Source organism: Acartia tonsa, chromosome 15 (assembly GCF_053477335.1).
Source record: "Acartia tonsa isolate MP-2025a chromosome 15, ASM5347733v1, whole genome shotgun sequence".
Classification (NCBI taxonomy): Eukaryota; Metazoa; Arthropoda; class Copepoda; order Calanoida; family Acartiidae; genus Acartia; species Acartia tonsa.
This window is the reverse complement of record NC_137274.1, coordinates 12,536,525-12,561,329: the sequence shown is the minus strand read 5'-3', so window position 1 is coordinate 12,561,329 and position 24,805 is coordinate 12,536,525. Positions and strand designations below refer to the sequence as shown.

At 33.3% G+C, this 24,805-nt stretch overlaps 1 protein-coding gene and 1 long non-coding RNA gene across 4 annotated transcripts; both read right to left on the bottom strand.

Annotated features, from left to right (window-relative positions):
• Positions 1-3,336: 3,336 nt before the first annotated feature.
• LOC145307169 (uncharacterized) lies at positions 3,337-4,610 on the bottom strand. Its single transcript, XR_013875328.1, has 2 exons — positions 4,342-4,610; positions 3,337-3,489 (listed from the first exon to the last, which is right to left on the bottom strand). It is a non-coding gene; the product is annotated as an uncharacterized LOC145307169 (long non-coding RNA).
• Positions 4,608-10,673, bottom strand: LOC145307168 (uncharacterized). Of its 3 annotated transcripts, XM_080149519.1 has the most exons (9): positions 10,457-10,673; positions 9,903-9,977; positions 9,313-9,383; positions 9,044-9,098; positions 8,239-8,292; positions 7,860-7,910; positions 7,725-7,760; positions 5,684-5,728; positions 4,608-5,392 (listed from the first exon to the last, which is right to left on the bottom strand). In XM_080149519.1, exons 1-9 carry the CDS (start codon positions 10,655-10,657, stop codon positions 4,988-4,990), a joined length of 993 nt encoding a protein of 330 aa, XP_080005645.1. In that variant the 5' UTR covers positions 10,658-10,673; the 3' UTR covers positions 4,608-4,987. The 3 variants fall into 3 exon arrangements, with proteins under 3 accessions (XP_080005645.1, XP_080005646.1, XP_080005647.1); XM_080149520.1 differs by lacking the exon at positions 7,860-7,910; XM_080149521.1 differs by lacking the exon at positions 8,239-8,292.
• Between the last annotated feature and the right edge of the window lie 14,132 nt (positions 10,674-24,805).

Here is a 24,805-nt window from a genome sequence, read left to right as displayed (position 1 = left end):
CAGTTTTGCAAAAAAAATACTTATATTTTTGTTTAGATGTCTTAGTCTATATTTGTATTCTGCTTATTTTGTTCTGACACTCTACAAGTGTTAATGTTCGTTTGTCCTACTGTTTCAGAGCTTTTTTTATTGATATTGTCATCCTTGTTTCAATGCAAGTACGGAAAATTGAATAATAGTTATTTCTCGCATCGTATTATAAAAAGCTTTCCGCAGATATAGAATGTACAATTATAAGAATAAAACCATTTTTTTTAGCCCCGAGGTGCCGAAGGCACGGGCTACAAAACTGGTTTTAATCTTATAATTGTACATTTTTATATTCGTAGTAAGCGGTTTATAATACGATGCTAGACATAGTTTTTTCGTAAGGATGAGAACCGGTTCCTATCCACTGGATTTGAATGAATACGAAAAAAAAACATTATAGTAAGGTACTTTCTAGTATGACATCGAAACCGAATAATATATGCTTGATAAGAAGCAGTTCTCAGCTATACAGAAGAAGTATGTAAAGCATTGTATTTCCACCTTTAACGAAATAAAAATATACTTCCATAATACTTTAAAAGGTTTCGTGATCTTTTGTAGAATTGATTGTTAAAATAGCTACAGCTGACAAAGACAAACAGATTCTGTTGACCAACAAGCATCTACTCTAGGTCAATAATAAATGCTTAACTTTTCAACAAAAAATATTTTTAAAAGCTAGCTTTTCTATAATTAGGGTAGGTCCGTCCGGCGTCCGTCCGTTACAGTAACCTCTTTTCGTTAATTTAAACAGGTTAGAACTGTCCAATCAATTTCAGACTTTGTATACTTTGTATGCTGATTCCTGTAACAGTTAGGCACGACTCAAAAAGCGCTTCGATTCTATAATAGCTACCAGAAAGTCCGTACGTCCATTTAAAACAAGCTGATTTTTTACTTTTTGACAACAAATTTTTGTATGTTAAAATTATCCTATTCATCTGATTCTTTGAATACTGATTCCTATTACAACAAGGTATAATGTAATAAGCGAAGCATATCTATGATCAAGTCTTAAAAACGTCAGTATGACCTTAAACAGTATCATATATCTAATCAGTTTTGCAACAAATTTACTTACAATTTTGTACATATAAACTTATCGATTGATATTCAGTTCTAACACTCTACAAGTGTTAATGTTCGTTCATCCTTCCATTTCAGAGCTTCGCTATTATAGATGTTGTCATCCTTGTTTTAAAAGAATTATATTAAAGATATTTTTTGTGTCTGTCTGTTGTAAGCGTGAATACTAAAAACAGTATAAGGACATAATTTTAAAATTTTATTATAGAGATGCCTTGCTTATAACATTTTACCGTGTTGTCCTAGGTATCATTAATGTTCTGACGTTATAGTATTTAATATTATTTAGAAGTATTAATAAAATTTCTGTATTAGTTATTTATCGAATCGTGAATTATAAACAGCTTTCCGCGGGTTAAAAATGTACAATTAGAAGATTAAAACCAGTTTTTTTAGCCTCTAGATGCATTAGAAAACTGGATATAATATGATGCTGTACATAATTTTTCAGTATGGCTGAGAACCGGTTTTAATCCTGCAGAGATTAATCGGTTTCGAAGCAAAACTGGAAAAAATAAAGTAAATGATGCCTCTTAGGGAAGTACTTACATTGCATTGTAAAACATTATTGTAGAGGGAGGCGTCGCTTCCAGAATTGTATCTGATTGTTCTAGGAATCATCAAAACAAAAAATAGTTATGAAACTTCCCGGTACCTATGAGAAGTTACTTGCTAAGGAGAACCTAATCGGTTCAGTGGTTAGCAAGATCCTTCGGTACAAATACCTAGACATCCTGTTACTTTATTATAAGGATACTGCTAGATAAAGATTATGCAATGAAAGGGTTGGTAATTAAAAGCAAAGCTTTTCTATAATTAGGGTCGGTCCGTCCGTCCGTCATGGTCAATTTGATCTTTTTGTTAATTTAAACAGGTTAGAATTGTCCTATCGATTCAAAACTTTGCACGGTTATTCTTGTAGTAGATAGTTACGACTTAGAAAGCGTAGCAACTCTATAATCGTCCATTTTAAGATGTTGTTTTTTTAACTTTTTTAACAACAATTTTTTATGTGATGAAATTATCCGATTGATCTGATTACTAATTCCTAGGACAACAAAGTACATTGTTATAAATGCATCTCTATAGTGAAGTCCTAAAATGTAAGCATGTCCTAATGCAATATCCTGTATTTAATTAGTTTTTCAACAAATTTACCTACAATTTTGTTTCGACTTTTCTACATTTTTATTCTGTAATTCAGTTCTGACACTCTACAAGAGTTAATGTTCGTCTGTTATACCGTTTCAGAGCTTCGCTTTTTGGATGTTGTCATCCTTTTTTTTCTACAATTTTCCTCATAAAGATATGAATATAAGCATAGTGTCACCAGAACTAATAAAAACTTAATGAGCCAGCAAAACTCATCTGTTGCTTGTTACTTGTTGGACTTTTAAGAATAAAATGTTGTAGCTAATACTATAATTAAAAATTATCTATAATACAAAGTAGCTTGATGTCTGTCTTTCCGTCTGAAGCTTAAGATCTCAGTAACCGCTTCAGAGAATATACCTATATACCTGTGATGGTTTTAGGCTATTTTTCTAGGGGGTGGAACACCCCCAACCCCCCAAAAAACTAAAAAAAACCACCCCACCAAAAAAATGATTTACATTTTTTTTTGTAAAATCTCAGTAACCGCTGAACCGATTGGGCTTTACTCTTCAGGGAATATACCTACTGGTCCTCTGGTGGTTTTAAGCTATTTTCTTGAGGGGTGGGATACCCAAACCCTCCAAAAATAAAAAAATCTCCACTTCCAAAAGTTTAATTTTTTTTAATTTTGTAAACAAAAACTAGTAATTGGGGTGGGGGGAACCCCACTGCACCAAGGGGCGAAGCCCCCATAAATCCCCCCCCCCCCAAAAAAAAAAAATATTAATATTTTTTTACAAATTTTAATTTTTGTGTATGCAAACAACCTGGGTTTAATTTTTACGAAGTGAAATTTTTGTGTATACGGCAAACAACCTGGGTTTAATTTTTCCGAATTGAAATTTTTGTGCATACAGCGCACAACCTGGGTTTAATTTTACCACAGAGTAATTAAACAAAGAATAACTTTTGGAATATTTCTATTTAGGAGGGTTGACTTCCCATTACTTCATAGAGCGAAGCTCTAAATTGGAAGGAAAAAAGAACATTAACTTAATAACTCATAATTCTACACTTTGCAAAAGAAGGCAACAGGCGAATATAGAGTACTAATAGGAAAAAAAGTTTGTTGTTTATTGATATATTTATCAAACATTTTAATTAAATTGGTCATCATATAAAAATATATCATTAAATTTTATTAACAAAATACATTTTAATTTTGGGAAGAACTTGTTACCATTCTACATGTATGAATTCCTGTGCTAGCATCATCTCCTTAAATAATAATCCTTATACTAAAGTAACAGGATGTCTGTGTATCTGTGTGTCTGTACCGAAGGATCTCGCTAACCGCTGAACCGATCGGGTTCTCCTTAACAGGGTAGCTTCTCATAGGTCCCGGGAAGGTTTATAAAAAAATGAAAAATCCCCTCCCAAAAAATTAATTTTTTTTTAAATTTTTTTAACTAAAATTAAAAATGAGGGGGGGTGCACCCCCCTCCCAAAAAAAATTTTTTTTGCTCCCCCCCAATTTTTTTAAAATTTTTCTTTAAAAATTTAGAATAAGAAATTGGGTTATTAAATTTGACTCTCTCTTCCTAAAGTGCCCCTAGAGGCCTCTAGGGGCGTAGCCGCTAGTAATAAATAATACAGAAAGGAAGGTTGAAACCATTTTCATATTTCTACTTTTATAGAAATAGTTTCAACCTCTTAACTCTAATAGAGTAGCTACAGTAGTAGATAATAAATAAAACTTATTGGGTATAGTACCTTTCGTGGCAACGTACCTTAAGGGGCGATTATTCGTTTTTTACACAGTAGCTTTCCTCCTATTTCTAGCACCTGCGGGGGGCTCTAACCATGCGGGGCCAATTACCTAACCCTGTGGGGCAATCATCTAACCCAATATAACCTAACCTAACCTAAAATAACATATAAAAAGCCATTTTAAGAATACGACGAATCGCCCCTTAAGGGGCATTGCCACGAAAGGGACTATACCCAACTTATTTAGTAAACAAATGGAGATTTATATTTTTCATTTAAAGAGAGATGTTCCAATTTTTACTCGCCTGTGGCAGACATTTGGATACACTTTAATTATAGAGTAACTGCGCTATGACATACCTGTTGATCAAATAACATTTAAAACAACCCCAACACATTCCTCATAAATCTGGGTAACAAAGTCTATGCCTTGTTTACTTTATTATTAACTAGAGGCTACGCCCCCTAGAAGCCTCTAGGGGCATTTAAGGTATCTAAGGCATTGGGGTACCTAAAATAGTAAAAAAAACCTTCCCTGGACCTATAAGAAGCTTCAATGTGAAAGAGAACCATATTCGTTCAGCGGTTAGTCATCTCATTTTCAGACATTTTATATTTTACACCTATCTGAAATAAATATACATAGTTATTTATAGAGTATATAGTTAAATATGTAGATCGATAGTTATTTCAGAGTTTTTGTGCTTCAGAGATTAAATATTAAGAGGATAAGAACATATTATTAAAAATTACCAAAAAATATTTACCATTTTAATTTCAAATTTAAAAATTAACTTACAATTTCAAGTCAATGTATAAAATGTAAGGATTTGGTAATTTTTTAATCAATACAATACATTTTGATTATAAACGATAATTATATAATTTTCTTACAATATACCTTTTAGCATATAATTAATGTCTTAACTTTACAAAGTAGGGCAGGGGGACAGATAAAGTTATGCTATACTATAAGGATATATTTTACATATATAAACCTTATTATCTAAACCTTGTTGTTATACTTCCACTGACCTTTCTCTACGGTACCATCAGAATACGTTATGATACCACTACCAGTACCATCCTTCCACTCTCCTGCATATCTACTCCCACTCATCCAAAAGTATTGACCATTCCCATTTATCTTGTCATCTTTATACTGCCCTACAAACATGCGCCCATCAAGCCAATTAAAGTAGCCTATTCCTGTCCTATTTCCATTAACCCACCCACCACTGTACATTCTCCCATCACTCCAAAGATAAACCCCATAACCATGCTCCCCACCATTCTCATGATTACCCACATACATAGCACCATTTGACATCTTCATTGTGCCTAACCCGTGTCTCTTTCCATTCCTTGTCATTCCTGTGTAAACTCCATTAGAATAGGTGATTGTTTCAACCTTAAATAGATAAATATTCAAAATGTATTATGTACTGTAACCCTTCTTTATTTATTTTATGCTTGCAGTGAGGTCTAGTAAAAAAATAAAAATAAACAACTAGTAATTTTGATATCTTTAGCCTCACACAAAAAAAGCTTTATATTTAACTAAACAGATTTCTGAAACAATCTCCCAACAGTTAAATGAATCTTTTACCCAATAATCAATATTGTTTCATATACAGGAAAACTGCAAAAGTTAAGCTTTATAGAACATAGCATGTTTGTTTTGAAATTGGAAATATCTCACCTTATCCATAGCATCAATCTTGTCCTCCAGTTTTCTCATTCTATCCTAAATAAGATTCATAGTTAGTTTTTCTTATTCATTACCTATAGAGGACGGTAACCAGAATAATATCTTATTTTGATGTATCTCATAACTAAATATTTATATTTTGAAGTGCATGATTATATGGTCATGTGCCCTTCAGATAACCAACCCTTTAATTGCTTAAACCTTGTCTGAAAGTTCTATCTGTGCATAGTAAAGAGTTGCGCCTGTTTTGGACCTTGCAAGCTCCTACTATAACTATTTTATACACCTGAGATATCAGCAGAGACAGTAGAGATAATTTAGAGCAGTTTTAACAAGATCAAAATAAGCCAGACATAACAATTTAAAAAATGATCTGTGAGCAATAATTTTACACTAATAGAAAAGACATAAAAAATTAATATAAATGTTTTTTTTTAAATAGATGTACAAAACAGAGAGAAATAAATACTGACCACAGTGGTCCTCAAGGCGAAAGAAGTTTGACAAAACCCACCAGAAAAACGGACTATATGGCAATCAAATATACCTATTGGGGGGCCAGGAACTGTTTTTCTTAAAATCATAGCTGTTCCTTCTTGGGATTTATTCCATTTTAAAGATAATAGACCGAATTTCTTATAATATTAAGGTTGTTTGTCACTATTTTTGTTGCTATGGTTTCAGAATAGGAAAAATCCTTTTATACCCTGAAAATCTGGCTAAGGTAGATTACAAAAATTAGTGACCCAAAATTTTACCTCCAGTGGCGGAAAAGTTAGAGCACCTCAAAGTTTTTTTAACCATGCCCTGGTGTATTGGACCCTGAGGGCCTCCCAGAGGAGTTAGTAGAAATCTAAAAGTACCTATAGAACCACAATGGCTGGCTCTAACTATGATTTAAAGTTGCCGGAGACAATGGCCGGACTCCTTCCGGCCTTTAATTGGCGGCAAAGTTAGTGCATCCCAAAAATAGTCATTTTTTGACGTGTTTTTTGCACGCAGCGCGGCGTGTGTTTGGGGCACAGCCATGTGTATTCCAACTTTTTTGTAGGCCATCCCAAGCCAGTTAAGCAGGTGTGCAGCTGGAGGCGGTTGGCCCGGCGGTTTGGCCGACAGCGGCCGTCAAAGGTCACAAAAATCATCAAAAATCGCCATTTTTGCGGGAAAATTGGGAAAAAAATTGTGCAAAATAGCAAAGATGGGCAATGGCCCAGTGTATCCAGGTATATGTGTCCTAGACTAGTTGGCCGCACGGTCTGGCTGCACCAGCCTGCTGAAAATCCGCAAAAACGGCGATTTTTGATGATTTTTGTGACCTTTGATGGCCACTGTTGGCCAAACGGACGAGCCAACCGCCTCCAGCTGCACACCTGCTTAACTGGCTTGGGATGGCCTACAAAAAAAGTTGGAATACACATGGCTGTGCCCCAAACACACGCCGCGCTGCGTGCAAAAAACACGTCAAAAAATGGCTATTTTTGGGATGCACTAACTTTGCCGCCAATTAAAGGCCGGAAGGAGTCCGGCCATTGTCTCCGGCAACTTTAAATCATAGTTAGAGCCAGCCATTGTGGTTCTATAGGTACTTTTAGATTTCTACTAACTCCTCTGGGAGGCCCTCAGGGTCCAATACATCAGGGCATGGTTAAAAAAACTTTGAGGTGCTCTAACTTTTCCGCCACTGGAGGTAAAATTTTGGGTCACTAATTTTTGTAATCTACCTTAGCCAGATTTTCAGGGTATAAAAGGATTTTTCCTATTCTGAAACCATAGCAACAAAAATAGTGACAAACAACCTTAATATTATAAGAAATTCGGTCTAATATCTTTAAAATGGAATAAATCCCAAGAAGGAACAGCTATGATTTTAAGAAAAACAGTTCCTGGCCCCCCAATGGGTATATTTGATGGCCATATAGTCCGTTTTTCTGGTGGGTTTTGTCAAACTTCTTTGGCCTTGAGGACCACTGTGTGACAAATACTAGGCTTTATATAACATTCCATGTTTGTTTTGAAATTGAAAATATCTTACTTTAACCATAGCATCAATCTTGTCCTCCATTTTATCCTAGAGTAAGAGTTTTACTTTTATATTATGTAAATGTAAAGGACAAATTTTTGGAAATTCATGTAATTTTTTAAAAATCTACTGTAAAGGTTATAATACCTGATATTGTTCCAAGTCATTAATTCTGTTCTCTAGAGTTTTTATTTTATCCTAAAAAAAGCTTAATTATTATGGGGTTTGGCAATTAATTGTTTAATAATATTATCAATATTGGTAGAATCACCAAAACAGCTAAAAACTTTGTTGAAAAAATTAAAAATTATAAAAGATTTAATACAATATACAAGTTTTTGTTGATATTCTTGATCTGTACTTTTCTCAACAGCTCTGATTAATAAGATGTTCCCACCAAGGACCTGTATGTCACAATTACCCCAACTAATTTTTAAAAATAAATTGAAAATAAGGGAATTTGGAATTTTTGCTTCCTTAACCTAACCTAAGCTCTAATCATAATATATTAGCTAATCCTAATTACCTTGTGATTTGTTTCCATTTTATCAATAAACTCTTTTGTTCTGTTGAATTCCATCTAAATAGATATCATTATTAACCCTTAACAGTCAGGCCCCTTGCTCTCCTTAATCGGTCAGGGGGGGGTTTATCTTGCACTCACGGAAAATGAGATAGAAAAAACATGAGGGGGGGGGCATTCAATGCCCCCCACTCGACCGTTAAGGGTTAAAACTACACCTTCAATATATACATATATATATATATACTAGCTGCTACGCCTCTAGAGGCCTCTAGGGGCACTTTCAGATTATAAAAGAAAAAGAAAAATATTTAAAATTTTGCGGGGAGGTGCCTCCCTATTTTTTAAAATTTTAGTTCAACAAATAATAAAAAAAAAATTTAATATGGGTGATTTTCTTCTAGGAGAGATTTCTCTTGGGAGGTTGGTGGTACCCATTCCTAAAATAGTTATAAACCTTCAAGGGACCTATAAGAAGCTACCCTGTTAGGAATAACCCGATCGGTTCTAGCGAGATCCTTCAGTACAAACAGACAGAGAGACAAACATCCTTTTACTTTGTTATAAGGATTGTGTAAAATTGTACAATTTAAGCTGATAAAGTTTTAAAAGTTATCAAGAAAGGAAATGAAATATTATCAAGTTTTGTGTTTAAAAACACTTATTATATCAAATAGATAGGATGTCTATCTTTCTATATTTTTATATAAAAGTGTATCTTATTAATATGAGGAAGGTAAAAAGTACCTTTAATCTCCCAAGATAAATCAACCCAAATTAAATTAAAAGAATAATAATTTAGTGATACCTGCATTTTTAGTTGATTTTTACACAGGACACCAAAACTTGTTAGAAGACTGTGACTGAAATAAATAGAGATTATGAAAAAATGCAAATGAGGTGTTCAATTCCACCCCTCCCCCCTCTTCAAATATGAGCCATGATTTTAAAAAATTCTCCACCAAAATTTCAGCCTCTATTTCAATAATCAATTGCACAAAGGATATGCTAACAAAGGGTTGATTGTCTGGTTGTTAGTAATAAAGAGTAACAGTGCTAATAAAATAAATGACTCACTAGATTGGTGTATCATTGGATATATCCTTGCACCAATGTGGTAACGCTAGGTATCTGGTCAAGCAATGGCTCTAAAACAATTGGATAATATAAATATGTAGAAATTAAAATAAATCCAAGAATTGGCACCTAGCCTAGCCAAGTCTTTGTGACATGAAGGTTGTAGAACTTTTTCTTGGTAGAGTCCTTCCAAATAGCCTAAAACCATCCCTGGACCAAAAATAAACTCTTTTTAAACTGTGGTACAATCAGACCAGTGTTCTTAAGACCTTATAAGACTTATAGATTACTTTAGTACATAGGATTAGATTATATATTTTTTTTAAATAAAAGAAATATGAAATTTAGTAGCTTCAATTTATACCAAACATATTATATATGTCAATGGACCATTTTACTTTACAACCCCTCTTCCCACCTTTTTTTATAAAAAAAATATGTTTTTAGTCCATAATGTTCTATATTATTTACTTAAATTATTAAAACAAGCACAAACAGTATACTTAACAAAAGTTTTTTTTAATCAGTATATAATATAATGTGTATTTGTTTTAGAAAAATTAGTGTTAAAGTTGATATTTTATTTTTACCTGACATGGAATTTCCTTCTCTGGTAATTCAATACCTGGCATCAAGTGGAAAAGGCTGCATTCCAAGGAATCATACTAAAATAAATATTGTTTTTTAAATTTGACGCATTTTATAATATTCATAGATTTTTATCTAATCAATCAACAGAATCATTTTTATAAGAGGCATTTTTTGGTGCCTAGACGAGGACAGAAAATTTTAAAATAAAAAGAGGGCCTAGTTCTTCTTGTAAGTAGGTTAGCTGGGTCATGTGAAGGAAACAAAGTTGCGGGTTTCATCTTATTTTTACAGTAGCTTTTGAAAGCTTATTTTGGGTTAGGTTAGGTCGTTGCCTTGCAGGGTTAGACCCCCCGCAGGGGCTAGAAATGGGAGAAAAGTTAATATGAAAATATGGTGAAACTTTGTTTCCTTCACATCATCCGGTTGAGTTATCAAGGATCCCCCCCCCCCAACCCCCCCAAACTGATTAGAGTGCAGAAAGAGGTCTGTCTTTTAAGGGTTAAGGAAATTTACAAGGTCCAAGCCTGAAATTTAAACAAAGTCTCAAATTTACCTTAAATGTATAAGCTATACACTTTACATCTTCCACACAATGTTGAAAGCACTCTTCATTGGATGGAGTGTTAAGAACTGGTGGACCATTCTGTGGGGGTAGGTGGAGATAGGTCTTGTTTACCATCTCTGGAAAACATTCCCCATACCTATACCCATGCACCATGTAAACATTTACAAGAATGAGAACAAATGTTTTCATTCTTTGGCAAATTACAAAATCTGAAATTAAATATCATAAATATGTACATATCGTCTACTATTTAATCTCAAGTTATCATTATTTCCATAATTTTTAAAGGCCTAACATAAAAAAAATATCAAATTTTTCATTCTAATTAATATGGAGAGGAGGAGAGAAGTCAAAGTATTAAGTTTAATATTTATGTATATTTAAAACAAACTTAAGTTTATCTAGTCTGTTGTTGTATGTGTGTCAGCAATTTTACAAAAAAAACTTAAAAATAATAATAAAATCTGTTTAACTTGACTTCCAAATATGATAACCCTTACTGACTTCCCAAATATAATCATTGCCTAACAACAAATTGTATAGTGTACAAAAATATTCTTAAATTATTATTAACCCTTAACAGTCGGGCCCCTTGCCGCACCTTAATCGGTCGGGGGTGGGGGGCGTTCACACCCCCCCCCCTATTATCTCAGTTCCTATAAAAGCTAGAGGGCTAAATTTTTTTGTGCAAGTCCCCTGTTTGATAATGAATTTCCGCCCTTAAGGAAGTCAAAGTCAATTTTCGCTTCCTTCACCCTTTTATTTAACAACCTTTGTTTTTAGGTCCTTTTTTACTTAAAAATTTCAAACGGCTGAAATTTTTTATTTTTGAAGCTATAAGAAAGTTTTTTTTACAGAAAATATTTTTTTTATGTAAATTTTATATTAGAAATATCAAAATATAAATTTCAGCGGCCGCAGCTGTACTTGGCATCTGCCAGCCGCTGCAGTCGGCGGACGGCGGGAAAACGGCGGCGGATCTATATGAAATTTTAATACGTTATGTAGACATGTAAGAAAAACATAAGTTTCAAATTTGAAGTCTCTAAGTCAAAAATTGCGGCCACAGGAGCCTTTTAAAGATTTCTGGAGACCTGGAGGATCAGGACCTGCAGGATCATACCTGGAACCTGAAATTGACTTAAACACCTGTATTTAATATGATAATGTACTACTAGAGGATATTTTAGTATTTTGGTAAGATAAAATGCTTTGTTTGTTTATTTTTGCTCTTTATCTGGATGACCTTGCCAGGTTTGCTGGCATCCTGTGCCCGCCAAACTGTTCCAACTCTCTGTTATGTGTCATACCCAAACTTAAAAAGTCACGCAGTTTGGGCTCTTTATCTTTCACACACAGAAAATGAGATAGAAAAAACCGTTCAACGCCCCCCCCCCCCCTCCCGACCATTAAGGGTTAATAATAAAATTACACAAAAAAGACAGAATTATGATAATAACAAAAAAAAATTTTAGTTATTGTTATATTTTGATAACAAGGATGACAACATCCCTAAAAGTGAAGCTCTGAAATTGAACATTGTTTAAAATGGACATACGGAATTTTTGAAATGACTATAGAGTTGCTACGCTTTCTAAATTGTACCTTACTACTACAGGAATCACCATGCAAAGTTTAAAATCGATAGGGTAATACTAAAATGCCTAAACTAATGAAAAAGCTAACTGTGACGGACTGACCCTAATTATAGAAAAGCTTACATTTTTATTATGATTTATTTATTATTGCATAAAAACAAGTTTTCCGATGCTTTCCCCACAAAATTCCAGTGGAGCATTGAAACCTTCCCACCTCTTTAAAATAATTATAAATTAAAGAGTGAGAAGGTGGTTTATTTTCTACACTTAGCCCGTGTAGAGAAAGGTGGGGGAGTGATAACTCTTATTTTAAGATATGATTTTTTATCAGTAAATTAAAGATTAATTTTACAAAAATTTAATACATTCTAAATTACAATAATTTTATTTATAGTTATATTTATTTACATTGAAAAAAAAATTAGGGTAACTGTACTACAGAGCCTTTAAAGCCAATCTTGACTGTCTTTCGGCCAAATTTTCATTCATTTTTAATTACATTTACATTACAAGTTTCACAAATGATAAAAAATGATAATATCTAAATGATAGGAACCTAAACTGATCTTAAGTAATAAACAAACAAACAAACAAAATTACTTCCTTCTTTCTTATATTTAATGTTATTTCGAAATAGGGGTGGGGGGGGGGGGGAGTTATTCAGTGCTCTAGAAAAAACTTTAAGGAAAACACCAGTTCACATGTGGCAAAACATCTTATTCTTCATATATTACTGTGAACTTTGGATTCATCACATTATAAGCAAGGATTATACACTTTCTCTGGGATAAGACAATGGCAGATAAATTTATGTACATCTACAATGATGATACATGAAATTGCACCTTCTACAGATACATATAAGTGGTTGAAACGCCTGGACACTTACTTAAGGAACCAACCAATCAATATTCAAATAAAGTTCCCAATGTTGATAAGCCAACAAATGAGAAATTATTAATATAAAACTTTGGGGACTAGTGTAATAAACAGCCCAATGCCCCCTCCCTCTCTAAACTTTTCTACATTTGTATTAAGTCCATCCTTATGTCCTTTTGTAATTAACTTAGGCATGTTAGAATTATCCTAATTGTTTCAAACTCATCATGATGATTGCAGTAATATTAAGCGTTGCAACTCTATGATCATAAATCTTTATTATAAAAAAAATGCACCCAGAAAAATGACTTCCCACCGTTATTTACTTTTCCTTTATCATAAAACTAAAATCAAAAGTGGAGGGTCGACTTCCCATCCCCCCTTTACTCAATTGTAAAATGATCCTCTTTGTCTGTAGGGGCGGAGCCGCAAGAAGAATATAAATGAGACATATACATTTATTTACCTAAAGCTTTGAAGAGTTGTTATGCATCTCAGTACTGTATTTTATTTTTAAAAATTATCAAAACCAAATACCTATGCTTTATTTCATTCTAGAAATTTCGTTTTTTCATTCTTAACCACTGCAGTGGGCTCTATCTCCTGGGGAACTATACAGGGAGTAAGAAAGGGGACAATTCTTATCCACTGCAGTGGGCTCTATCTCCTGGGGAACTATACAGGGAGTAAGGAAGGGGACAATTCCTAACCACTGCAGTGGGCTCTATCTCCTGGGGAACTATACAGGGAGTATAATGGGCAATTAATTCAATTTAAGAGTTTTCGCTGAAAGGCCATGAAATCCAGATTGATCAAGAAAAAATGGATGAAATTGTAATGGGTGTGTTAATAAAATTTAGAAAACTATGAAATAAGAAAAAAGTTCCAAGAAAAAAAGCAATCATTTAAAAATTAGATTACCAGTATATTAGACTGAGGTAATCTTTCTGTAATTAATTACTAGAATTAAATTTAGGTTATTAGTTTAGGGTTCTTTGATTGTTTAATGTTTATTAAACAAATGTCACAATAAAGTTTTTATCTATGAAATGATATTTTTTGGAGAAAATTATTTTTAAAACCAGTCATATCATAACAAATTCTTCCGTCTGCAATATTCAAAACTAACACAGCGAGTAGTGGCATTCCAAGCGCTAGTACCCAGACTCAGTCAAAAACTGCTAAATTCTTGCACATTCCCTTTAAGCCAGTAACCCATGTCTGAGCCTCCTAAAAATTGAATATTCGATCCATTGTCCCCTCCCTTACTCCCTGGGAACTATACCTTTAGTGCCCTAACCCTGAGAGGGTACCCAGTATCCAATATAACCTAGCCTAATCTGGCTTTAAGTAGTAAACAAACAAACAAAAAATTCTTGTGTGTTGTTTCCAATTTATTTTGTACTACCAGATTCGCCCCCTTGAGACCTCTAGGGGTACTTGAGTTTGAAGTGGTTGAATTTAGCTTATACCAATAACGAAATTAATTCTAAAAAAATCACAAAAACTATACAAGGTTTTCAGCTGTTGTTGGGGGCCAACACATCGTTAAATTGACGGCCTCTCTATTTGCCCCTCAAATATTCTGCAAATATTATTTTAGATTTATTTCACTTGCTGGTTTACCTTATCCTGGGTTGAATTCAACCTTCTCATATTTTATTTTAGTTTTAAAAAGAAAAAGTAAAACAAAATTTTCGATCTAACCCTCCTTATTTTTAATTTTAGGTTTAATAACGTAAAATAAATTTTTGGGGGGTCATTTTTTTAGGGGCAATTTATCTTTGAAGAGTGAAGGTACCCTTCCCCAAAATAAATATAAACCTTCCCAGGACCTATGAGAGGCTACATTGTAAAGGAGAAACTTATAGGTTTAGCGGTTACTGAGATCCTTTGGTACAGACACAAACATAGAGATCCTTGAGGGTACTTTGTGTGATAGCGCCAAAATTTTGTAATTTTGTAAAAAACAAGGATGACAACTAGGGCGGTCGATTTTGAAGTTTCACATTAGTAGACATTGGCAAGGGTTACTGGGCCAATATAAAACCCTGTGAAACTTTTTAATCCAAAAACAACGGGCGTGCGGGGGGTATAAAATGTGCCCGCCCCCTTATAAAAACCAAAATTGAAATTCCTTCAAACACAGGCATGTTGCATATCAAAATGACCGCATTGAAATGCTGATTACATTATGTTGATTCAGTCTGAAATGATTTTCAAATAACCTACCAAAATGAACAATTTTGACTTAATCAGCTGTTTTTAGGTACTTAATGAGATCTTATTCGAACTAGGAGCAATATTTTTCAAAACAGTTTTCAGATTCGTAATCAGCATTTCAATGCGGTCATTTTGATATGCAACATGCCTGTGTTTGAAGGAATTTAAATTTTTGGTTTTATAAAGGGGTGGGCACTTTTTATAACCCCCGCGCGACGGCAGCCATAAGAGCCAAGTCACTTTTTAAACTTGAATGGGGCTTATCATACATATATATGACTTCCACAACTTATGATAACAGTAAAGTCTAAAAAAAGAGGGAAATTGACCCACCCTGATGACAACATCTATAAAAGCGAAGCTCTGTAACGGTAGGACAAAAGAACATAAACACATATATATAGAGTGCCAGAACTGAATAATCAGAATATAAATGTATAAAAGTCGAAACAAAATTATAATTAAATTTGTTAAAAACTTCTTAAATACAGGATATTGTTTAAGGACATACTTACATTTTGAGGACTTGATTCTAGAGATTCTTTGCTTATAACATTGTACTTTGTTGTTATAGGAATCAGTATTCCAAAAATCAGATGAATGGGATAATTTTATCACATAAAAATTAGTTGTTAAAAAAGTTAAATATCAACATGTTTAAAATGAACGTAAGGACATTCTGGTAACGAGTGGCTACGCTTTATAAATTGTACCAGGAATCACTATGCAAAGTTGTAATCGATAGGACAATTATAACCTGTTTAAATTAACGCAAAGAGCTAAATGTCCGTGGCTTACGGACGTACTGACGTATGGACTGACCCTAATTATAGAACGCTTCGCTTTTAAAAAATTCTTTGAGTAATTTGTAAAAGATAGAAGACTATAACTAATCGATTTTTTAAATGAAGTATTGACACACCTTTTTACAATTGAATGTTTTTGATTATCACAAAACAAAATTTCTCTTTGACTCTAACAAATCATTTGAAATGACCAAAATACTATCCTGTAATAATACAAAACAATATGAAATATCTCCAGAAATTTGTATTGGCTTCTGTTGCCGCGTTTTTTTAATTTATTGAATTTTTCCAGCCTCCTTATTTTTGCCATAGGAGTGGTTCTTATCCAGCGGATATTAATTGGTTTCGAAGCCATACTGCGCTAATGTTGGACATCAGCTATGCGCAACAAATCATACTTACAACCAAACCTTAAACAGTTAAATTATTTATAAATATGATAACAAGGATGACAACATCCATAAAAGCGAAGCTTTGAAACGGCATGACAGACGAACATTAACACTTGTAGAGTGTCAGAACTGAATATACAAAATATAAATATGTATATTAGTTTTGACATAATTATACGTAAATTTATTGCAAAACTTCTTAAATACAGCATACTGTTTAAGGACATACTGACATTATTAGGACTTGATTATAGAGATGTTTCGCTTATAATATTGTACCTTATTATAATAGGAATCAGTATTCTAAAAATCAGACCATGCAAAGTTTAAAATCGATAGGACAATTCTAACATACCTAAGTTATCGAAAAAATCTTTCCGTGACGGATGTACGGACGGACCAACCCTAATTATAGAAAAGCTTCGCTTTTAAAAATAATAATTAAGTTTACGCTAGGGCTTTGGTTTTTCATAGAAATATACATTTACTGTTTCTAAAAAGGGGAAAGATAATTAGAAGTGCTTTTCCAGAAACCCCTCCCATAAATTGAAAATAACTGTGTTGGGGGGTATAAGTGCCCTAACCCTATTACCTCTACCCTATGTAACCTAACCTAATTATAACTTAACACACAAAAAATTTCCTTCCCCTATTTTTAATCTATTAAAATCTAAAATAATAGAAGAGAAATCTAAAAATAGGGGGGGGGGGGGTGGAGTAGATCTTTGTTTGTTTGTTTCTTACTGAAGATTATGTTAGGTAAGGTAAAATTGGATACTGGTTAACCCCACAGGGTTAGGGCATTGTAGTTATAGGCACCTGCAGGGGGCTAGGAATATTTTTTAAATACTAACCTTCTCCCTTGTTCCCTCATTTTTGAATCTATTTGTAGAAGCTCTTTATTGTGCTTATAAAAATGACGTCATACAATACAAATTACCAATGATAGGCCAATACACAGACTAATTAGGCCACTATTGGGACCCTAATTATAGAAAAGATTCGCCTTTTATAATTCTTATCTTTGATGAAGAATTATTAAAATTTTGTTTATATTTTTATTCATAAGATACACATTGCATATTTTTAGTTATGAAATACTCCATTTTTTGAAATGTCCGTCAATGTCTGAAACATTTATGGGGAAACGTGATTTTATTGGCTCCTGTATAGGATAGAGGGCCGAAACTTCTTGTCAACATTCCCATCAATATGGAGCATAATAAAGTAAACATCCAAAGCAGTCATACTACTTTTAAAGCAGCTTTTATATTGGTTATATTGGGTGCTTGGTAGTCCCGCAGGGTTAGGGCACTCTAGTTAAAGGCTCCCTTTTGAATCTATTTGGGTGGGGTGTTATCAGGGAGTAAGTGGCACTTTGATTGAATGCCCCAAACTAACGTACTGATTAGTTATAGAGTAGCTCTGCTTACAAAATTGAAACATGAAATGTGAAGCTCTTTGTAGTGCCTATAAAAAATTACTTTCAAACAATACAAATGACCAATATTAGGCCAATATGACGTGATATTAAAAAGCTTCATAAAATGTTTGTGTTAATATATAGATTTTATAAGTAGAGTATACTCTAGCGATATATTGTTTAAATCAGCCAATAGGAGAATACATTTGAGACATCGCATTGGTTCCTAAGGGCATAATTTTTTCATTTCATTTACATTATGAGTCAGCTATAAATAGTCGGATTTATTAGGATAAAGCTTTCCTTGGGTAAATTAATGTGTGAAAAAATTTCTTCCCTCGTATAATGTGAAGCATTTCTATAATACAAAGTAGCTTGATGTCTATCCGTCTGTCTGTCCGTCTGAAGCTTAAGATTTCCGAACCGCTGAATCGATTGGTCTCTACTCTTCAGGAAATATAATTACTGGTCCTGTAAAGGTTTTAAGCTTTTTTTCTGGGGGGTTGGACACCCCAACTCCAACTAAAACTAAAAAATGTTATGTAGACATGTAAGAAAAACATAAGTTTCAAATTTGAAGTCTCTAAGTCAAAAATTGCGGCCACAGGAGCCTTTTAAAGATTTCTGGAGACCTGGAGGATCAGGACCTGCAGGATCATACCTGGAACCTGAAATTGACTTAAACACCTGTATTTAATATGATAATGTACTACTAGAGGATATTTTAGTATTTTGGTAAGATAAAATGCTTTGTTTGTTTATTTTTGCTCTTTATCTGGATGACCTTGCCAGGTTTGCTGGCATCCTGTGCCCGCCAAACTGTTCCAACTCTCTGTTATGTGTCATACCCAAACTTAAAAAGTCACGCAGTTTGGGCTCTTTATCTTTCACACACAGAAAATGAGATAGAAAAAACCGTTCAACGCCCCCCCCCCCCCTCCCGACCATTAAGGGTTAATAATAAAATTACACAAAAAAGACAGAATTATGATAATAACAAAAAAAAATTTTAGTTATTGTTATATTTTGATAACAAGGATGACAACATCCCTAAAAGTGAAGCTCTGAAATTGAACATTGTTTAAAATGGACATACGGAATTTTTGAAATGACTATAGAGTTGCTACGCTTTCTAAATTGTACCTTACTACTACAGGAATCACCATGCAAAGTTTAAAATCGATAGGGTAATACTAAAATGCCTAAACTAATGAAAAAGCTAACTGTGACGGACTGACCCTAATTATAGAAAAGCTTACATTTTTATTATGATTTATTTATTATTGCATAAAAACAAGTTTTCCGATGCTTTCCCCACAAAATTCCAGTGGAGCATTGAAACCTTCCCACCTCTTTAAAATAATTATAAATTAAAGAGTGAGAAGGTGGTTTATTTTCTACACTTAGCCCGTGTAGAGAAAGGTGGGGGAGTGATAACTCTTATTTTAAGATATGATTTTTTATCAGTAAATTAAAGATTAATTTTACAAAAATTTAATACATTCTAAATTACAATAATTTTATTTATAGTTATATTTATTTACATTGAAAAAAAAATTAGGGTAACTGTACTACAGAGCCTTTAAAGCCAATCTTGACTGTCTTTCGGCCAAATTTTCATTCATTTTTAATTACATTTACATTACAAGTTTCACAAATGATAAAAAATGATAATATCTAAATGATAGGAACCTAAACTGATCTTAAGTAATAAACAAACAAACAAACAAAATTACTTCCTTCTTTCTTATATTTAATGTTATTTCGAAATAGGGGTGGGGGGGGGGGGAGTTATTCAGTGCTCTAGAAAAAACTTTAAGGAAAACACCAGTTCACATGTGGCAAAACATCTTATTCTTCATATATTACTGTGAACTTTGGATTCATCACATTATAAGCAAGGATTATACACTTTCTCTGGGATAAGACAATGGCAGATAAATTTATGTACATCTACAATGATGATACATGAAATTGCACCTTCTACAGATACATATAAGTGGTTGAAACGCCTGGACACTTACTTAAGGAACCAACCAATCAATATTCAAATAAAGTTCCCAATGTTGATAAGCCAACAAATGAGAAATTATTAATATAAAACTTTGGGGACTAGTGTAATAAACAGCCCAATGCCCCCTCCCTCTCTAAACTTTTCTACATTTGTATTAAGTCCATCCTTATGTCCTTTTGTAATTAACTTAGGCATGTTAGAATTATCCTAATTGTTTCAAACTCATCATGATGATTGCAGTAATATTAAGCGTTGCAACTCTATGATCATAAATCTTTATTATAAAAAAAATGCACCCAGAAAAATGACTTCCCACCGTTATTTACTTTTCCTTTATCATAAAACTAAAATCAAAAGTGGAGGGTCGACTTCCCATCCCCCCTTTACTCAATTGTAAAATGATCCTCTTTGTCTGTAGGGGCGGAGCCGCAAGAAGAATATAAATGAGACATATACATTTATTTACCTAAAGCTTTGAAGAGTTGTTATGCATCTCAGTACTGTATTTTATTTTTAAAAATTATCAAAACCAAATACCTATGCTTTATTTCATTCTAGAAATTTCGTTTTTTCATTCTTAACCACTGCAGTGGGCTCTATCTCCTGGGGAACTATACAGGGAGTAAGAAAGGGGACAATTCTTATCCACTGCAGTGGGCTCTATCTCCTGGGGAACTATACAGGGAGTAAGGAAGGGGACAATTCCTAACCACTGCAGTGGGCTCTATCTCCTGGGGAACTATACAGGGAGTATAATGGGCAATTAATTCAATTTAAGAGTTTTCGCTGAAAGGCCATGAAATCCAGATTGATCAAGAAAAAATGGATGAAATTGTAATGGGTGTGTTAATAAAATTTAGAAAACTATGAAATAAGAAAAAAGTTCCAAGAAAAAAAGCAATCATTTAAAAATTAGATTACCAGTATATTAGACTGAGGTAATCTTTCTGTAATTAATTACTAGAATTAAATTTAGGTTATTAGTTTAGGGTTCTTTGATTGTTTAATGTTTATTAAACAAATGTCACAATAAAGTTTTTATCTATGAAATGATATTTTTTGGAGAAAATTATTTTTAAAACCAGTCATATCATAACAAATTCTTCCGTCTGCAATATTCAAAACTAACACAGCGAGTAGTGGCATTCCAAGCGCTAGTACCCAGACTCAGTCAAAAACTGCTAAATTCTTGCACATTCCCTTTAAGCCAGTAACCCATGTCTGAGCCTCCTAAAAATTGAATATTCGATCCATTGTCCCCTCCCTTACTCCCTGGGAACTATACCTTTAGTGCCCTAACCCTGAGAGGGTACCCAGTATCCAATATAACCTAGCCTAATCTGGCTTTAAGTAGTAAACAAACAAACAAAAAATTCTTGTGTGTTGTTTCCAATTTATTTTGTACTACCAGATTCGCCCCCTTGAGACCTCTAGGGGTACTTGAGTTTGAAGTGGTTGAATTTAGCTTATACCAATAACGAAATTAATTCTAAAAAAATCACAAAAACTATACAAGGTTTTCAGCTGTTGTTGGGGGCCAACACATCGTTAAATTGACGGCCTCTCTATTTGCCCCTCAAATATTCTGCAAATATTATTTTAGATTTATTTCACTTGCTGGTTTACCTTATCCTGGGTTGAATTCAACCTTCTCATATTTTATTTTAGTTTTAAAAAGAAAAAGTAAAACAAAATTTTCGATCTAACCCTCCTTATTTTTAATTTTAGGTTTAATAACGTAAAATAAATTTTTGGGGGGTCATTTTTTTAGGGGCAATTTATCTTTGAAGAGTGAAGGTACCCTTCCCCAAAATAAATATAAACCTTCCCAGGACCTATGAGAGGCTACATTGTAAAGGAGAAACTTATAGGTTTAGCGGTTACTGAGATCCTTTGGTACAGACACAAACATAGAGATCCTTGAGGGTACTTTGTGTGATAGCGCCAAAATTTTGTAATTTTGTAAAAAACAAGGATGACAACTAGGGCGGTCGATTTTGAAGTTTCACATTAGTAGACATTGGCAAGGGTTACTGGGCCAATATAAAACCCTGTGAAACTTTTTAATCCAAAAACAACGGGCGTGCGGGGGGTATAAAATGTGCCCGCCCCCTTATAAAAACCAAAATTGAAATTCCTTCAAACACAGGCATGTTGCATATCAAAATGACCGCATTGAAATGCTGATTACATTATGTTGATTCAGTCTGAAATGATTTTCAAATAACCTACCAAAATGAACAATTTTGACTTAATCAGCTGTTTTTAGGTACTTAATGAGATCTTATTCGAACTAGGAGCAATATTTTTCAAAACAGTTTTCAGATTCGTAATCAGCATTTCAATGCGGTCATTTTGATATGCAACATGCCTGTGTTTGAAGGAATTTAAATTTTTGGTTTTATAAAGGGGTGGGCACTTTTTATAACCCCCGCGCGACGGCAGCCATAAGAGCCAAGTCACTTTTTAAACTTGAATGGGGCTTATCATACATATATATGACTTCCACAACTTATGATAACAGTAAAGTCTAAAAAAAGAGGGAAATTGACCCACCCTGATGACAACATCTATAAAAGCGAAGCTCTGTAACGGTAGGACAAAAGAACATAAACACATATATATAGAGTGCCAGAACTGAATAATCAGAATATAAATGTATAAAAGTCGAAACAAAATTATAATTAAATTTGTTAAAAACTTCTTAAATACAGGATATTGTTTAAGGACATACTTACATTTTGAGGACTTGATTCTAGAGATTCTTTGCTTATAACATTGTACTTTGTTGTTATAGGAATCAGTATTCCAAAAATCAGATGAATGGGATAATTTTATCACATAAAAATTAGTTGTTAAAAAAGTTAAATATCAACATGTTTAAAATGAACGTAAGGACATTCTGGTAACGAGTGGCTACGCTTTATAAATTGTACCAGGAATCACTATGCAAAGTTGTAATCGATAGGACAATTATAACCTGTTTAAATTAACGCAAAGAGCTAAATGTCCGTGGCTTACGGACGTACTGACGTATGGACTGACCCTAATTATAGAACGCTTCGCTTTTAAAAAATTCTTTGAGTAATTTGTAAAAGATAGAAGACTATAACTAATCGATTTTTTAAATGAAGTATTGACACACCTTTTTACAATTGAATGTTTTTGATTATCACAAAACAAAATTTCTCTTTGACTCTAACAAATCATTTGAAATGACCAAAATACTATCCTGTAATAATACAAAACAATATGAAATATCTCCAGAAATTTGTATTGGCTTCTGTTGCCGCGTTTTTTTAATTTATTGAATTTTTCCAGCCTCCTTATTTTTGCCATAGGAGTGGTTCTTATCCAGCGGATATTAATTGGTTTCGAAGCCATACTGCGCTAATGTTGGACATCAGCTATGCGCAACAAATCATACTTACAACCAAACCTTAAACAGTTAAATTATTTATAAATATGATAACAAGGATGACAACATCCATAAAAGCGAAGCTTTGAAACGGCATGACAGACGAACATTAACACTTGTAGAGTGTCAGAACTGAATATACAAAATATAAATATGTATATTAGTTTTGACATAATTATACGTAAATTTATTGCAAAACTTCTTAAATACAGCATACTGTTTAAGGACATACTGACATTATTAGGACTTGATTATAGAGATGTTTCGCTTATAATATTGTACCTTATTATAATAGGAATCAGTATTCTAAAAATCAGACCATGCAAAGTTTAAAATCGATAGGACAATTCTAACATACCTAAGTTATCGAAAAAATCTTTCCGTGACGGATGTACGGACGGACCAACCCTAATTATAGAAAAGCTTCGCTTTTAAAAATAATAATTAAGTTTACGCTAGGGCTTTGGTTTTTCATAGAAATATACATTTACTGTTTCTAAAAAGGGGAAAGATAATTAGAAGTGCTTTTCCAGAAACCCCTCCCATAAATTGAAAATAACTGTGTTGGGGGGTATAAGTGCCCTAACCCTATTACCTCTACCCTATGTAACCTAACCTAATTATAACTTAACACACAAAAAATTTCCTTCCCCTATTTTTAATCTATTAAAATCTAAAATAATAGAAGAGAAATCTAAAAATAGGGGGGGGGGGGGTGGAGTAGATCTTTGTTTGTTTGTTTCTTACTGAAGATTATGTTAGGTAAGGTAAAATTGGATACTGGTTAACCCCACAGGGTTAGGGCATTGTAGTTATAGGCACCTGCAGGGGGCTAGGAATATTTTTTAAATACTAACCTTCTCCCTTGTTCCCTCATTTTTGAATCTATTTGTAGAAGCTCTTTATTGTGCTTATAAAAATGACGTCATACAATACAAATTACCAATGATAGGCCAATACACAGACTAATTAGGCCACTATTGGGACCCTAATTATAGAAAAGATTCGCCTTTTATAATTCTTATCTTTGATGAAGAATTATTAAAATTTTGTTTATATTTTTATTCATAAGATACACATTGCATATTTTTAGTTATGAAATACTCCATTTTTTGAAATGTCCGTCAATGTCTGAAACATTTATGGGGAAACGTGATTTTATTGGCTCCTGTATAGGATAGAGGGCCGAAACTTCTTGTCAACATTCCCATCAATATGGAGCATAATAAAGTAAACATCCAAAGCAGTCATACTACTTTTAAAGCAGCTTTTATATTGGTTATATTGGGTGCTTGGTAGTCCCGCAGGGTTAGGGCACTCTAGTTAAAGGCTCCCTTTTGAATCTATTTGGGTGGGGTGTTATCAGGGAGTAAGTGGCACTTTGATTGAATGCCCCAAACTAACGTACTGATTAGTTATAGAGTAGCTCTGCTTACAAAATTGAAACATGAAATGTGAAGCTCTTTGTAGTGCCTATAAAAAATTACTTTCAAACAATACAAATGACCAATATTAGGCCAATATGACGTGATATTAAAAAGCTTCATAAAATGTTTGTGTTAATATATAGATTTTATAAGTAGA

Coding starts and splice junctions, on each gene's coding strand:
- LOC145307168 (XM_080149519.1), bottom strand. CDS start 10,657: ATGAAAACATTTGTTCTCATTCTTGTAAATGTTTACATGGTGCATGGG. Junction 9,099..9,312: donor TCCAATGATACACCAATCTA/GTGAGTCATTTA, acceptor TATTTATTTCAG/TCACAGTCTTCTAACAAGTT. Junction 7,911..8,238: donor AAATGGAAACAAATCACAAG/GTAATTAGGATT, acceptor AGCTTTTTTTAG/GATAAAATAAAAACTCTAGA.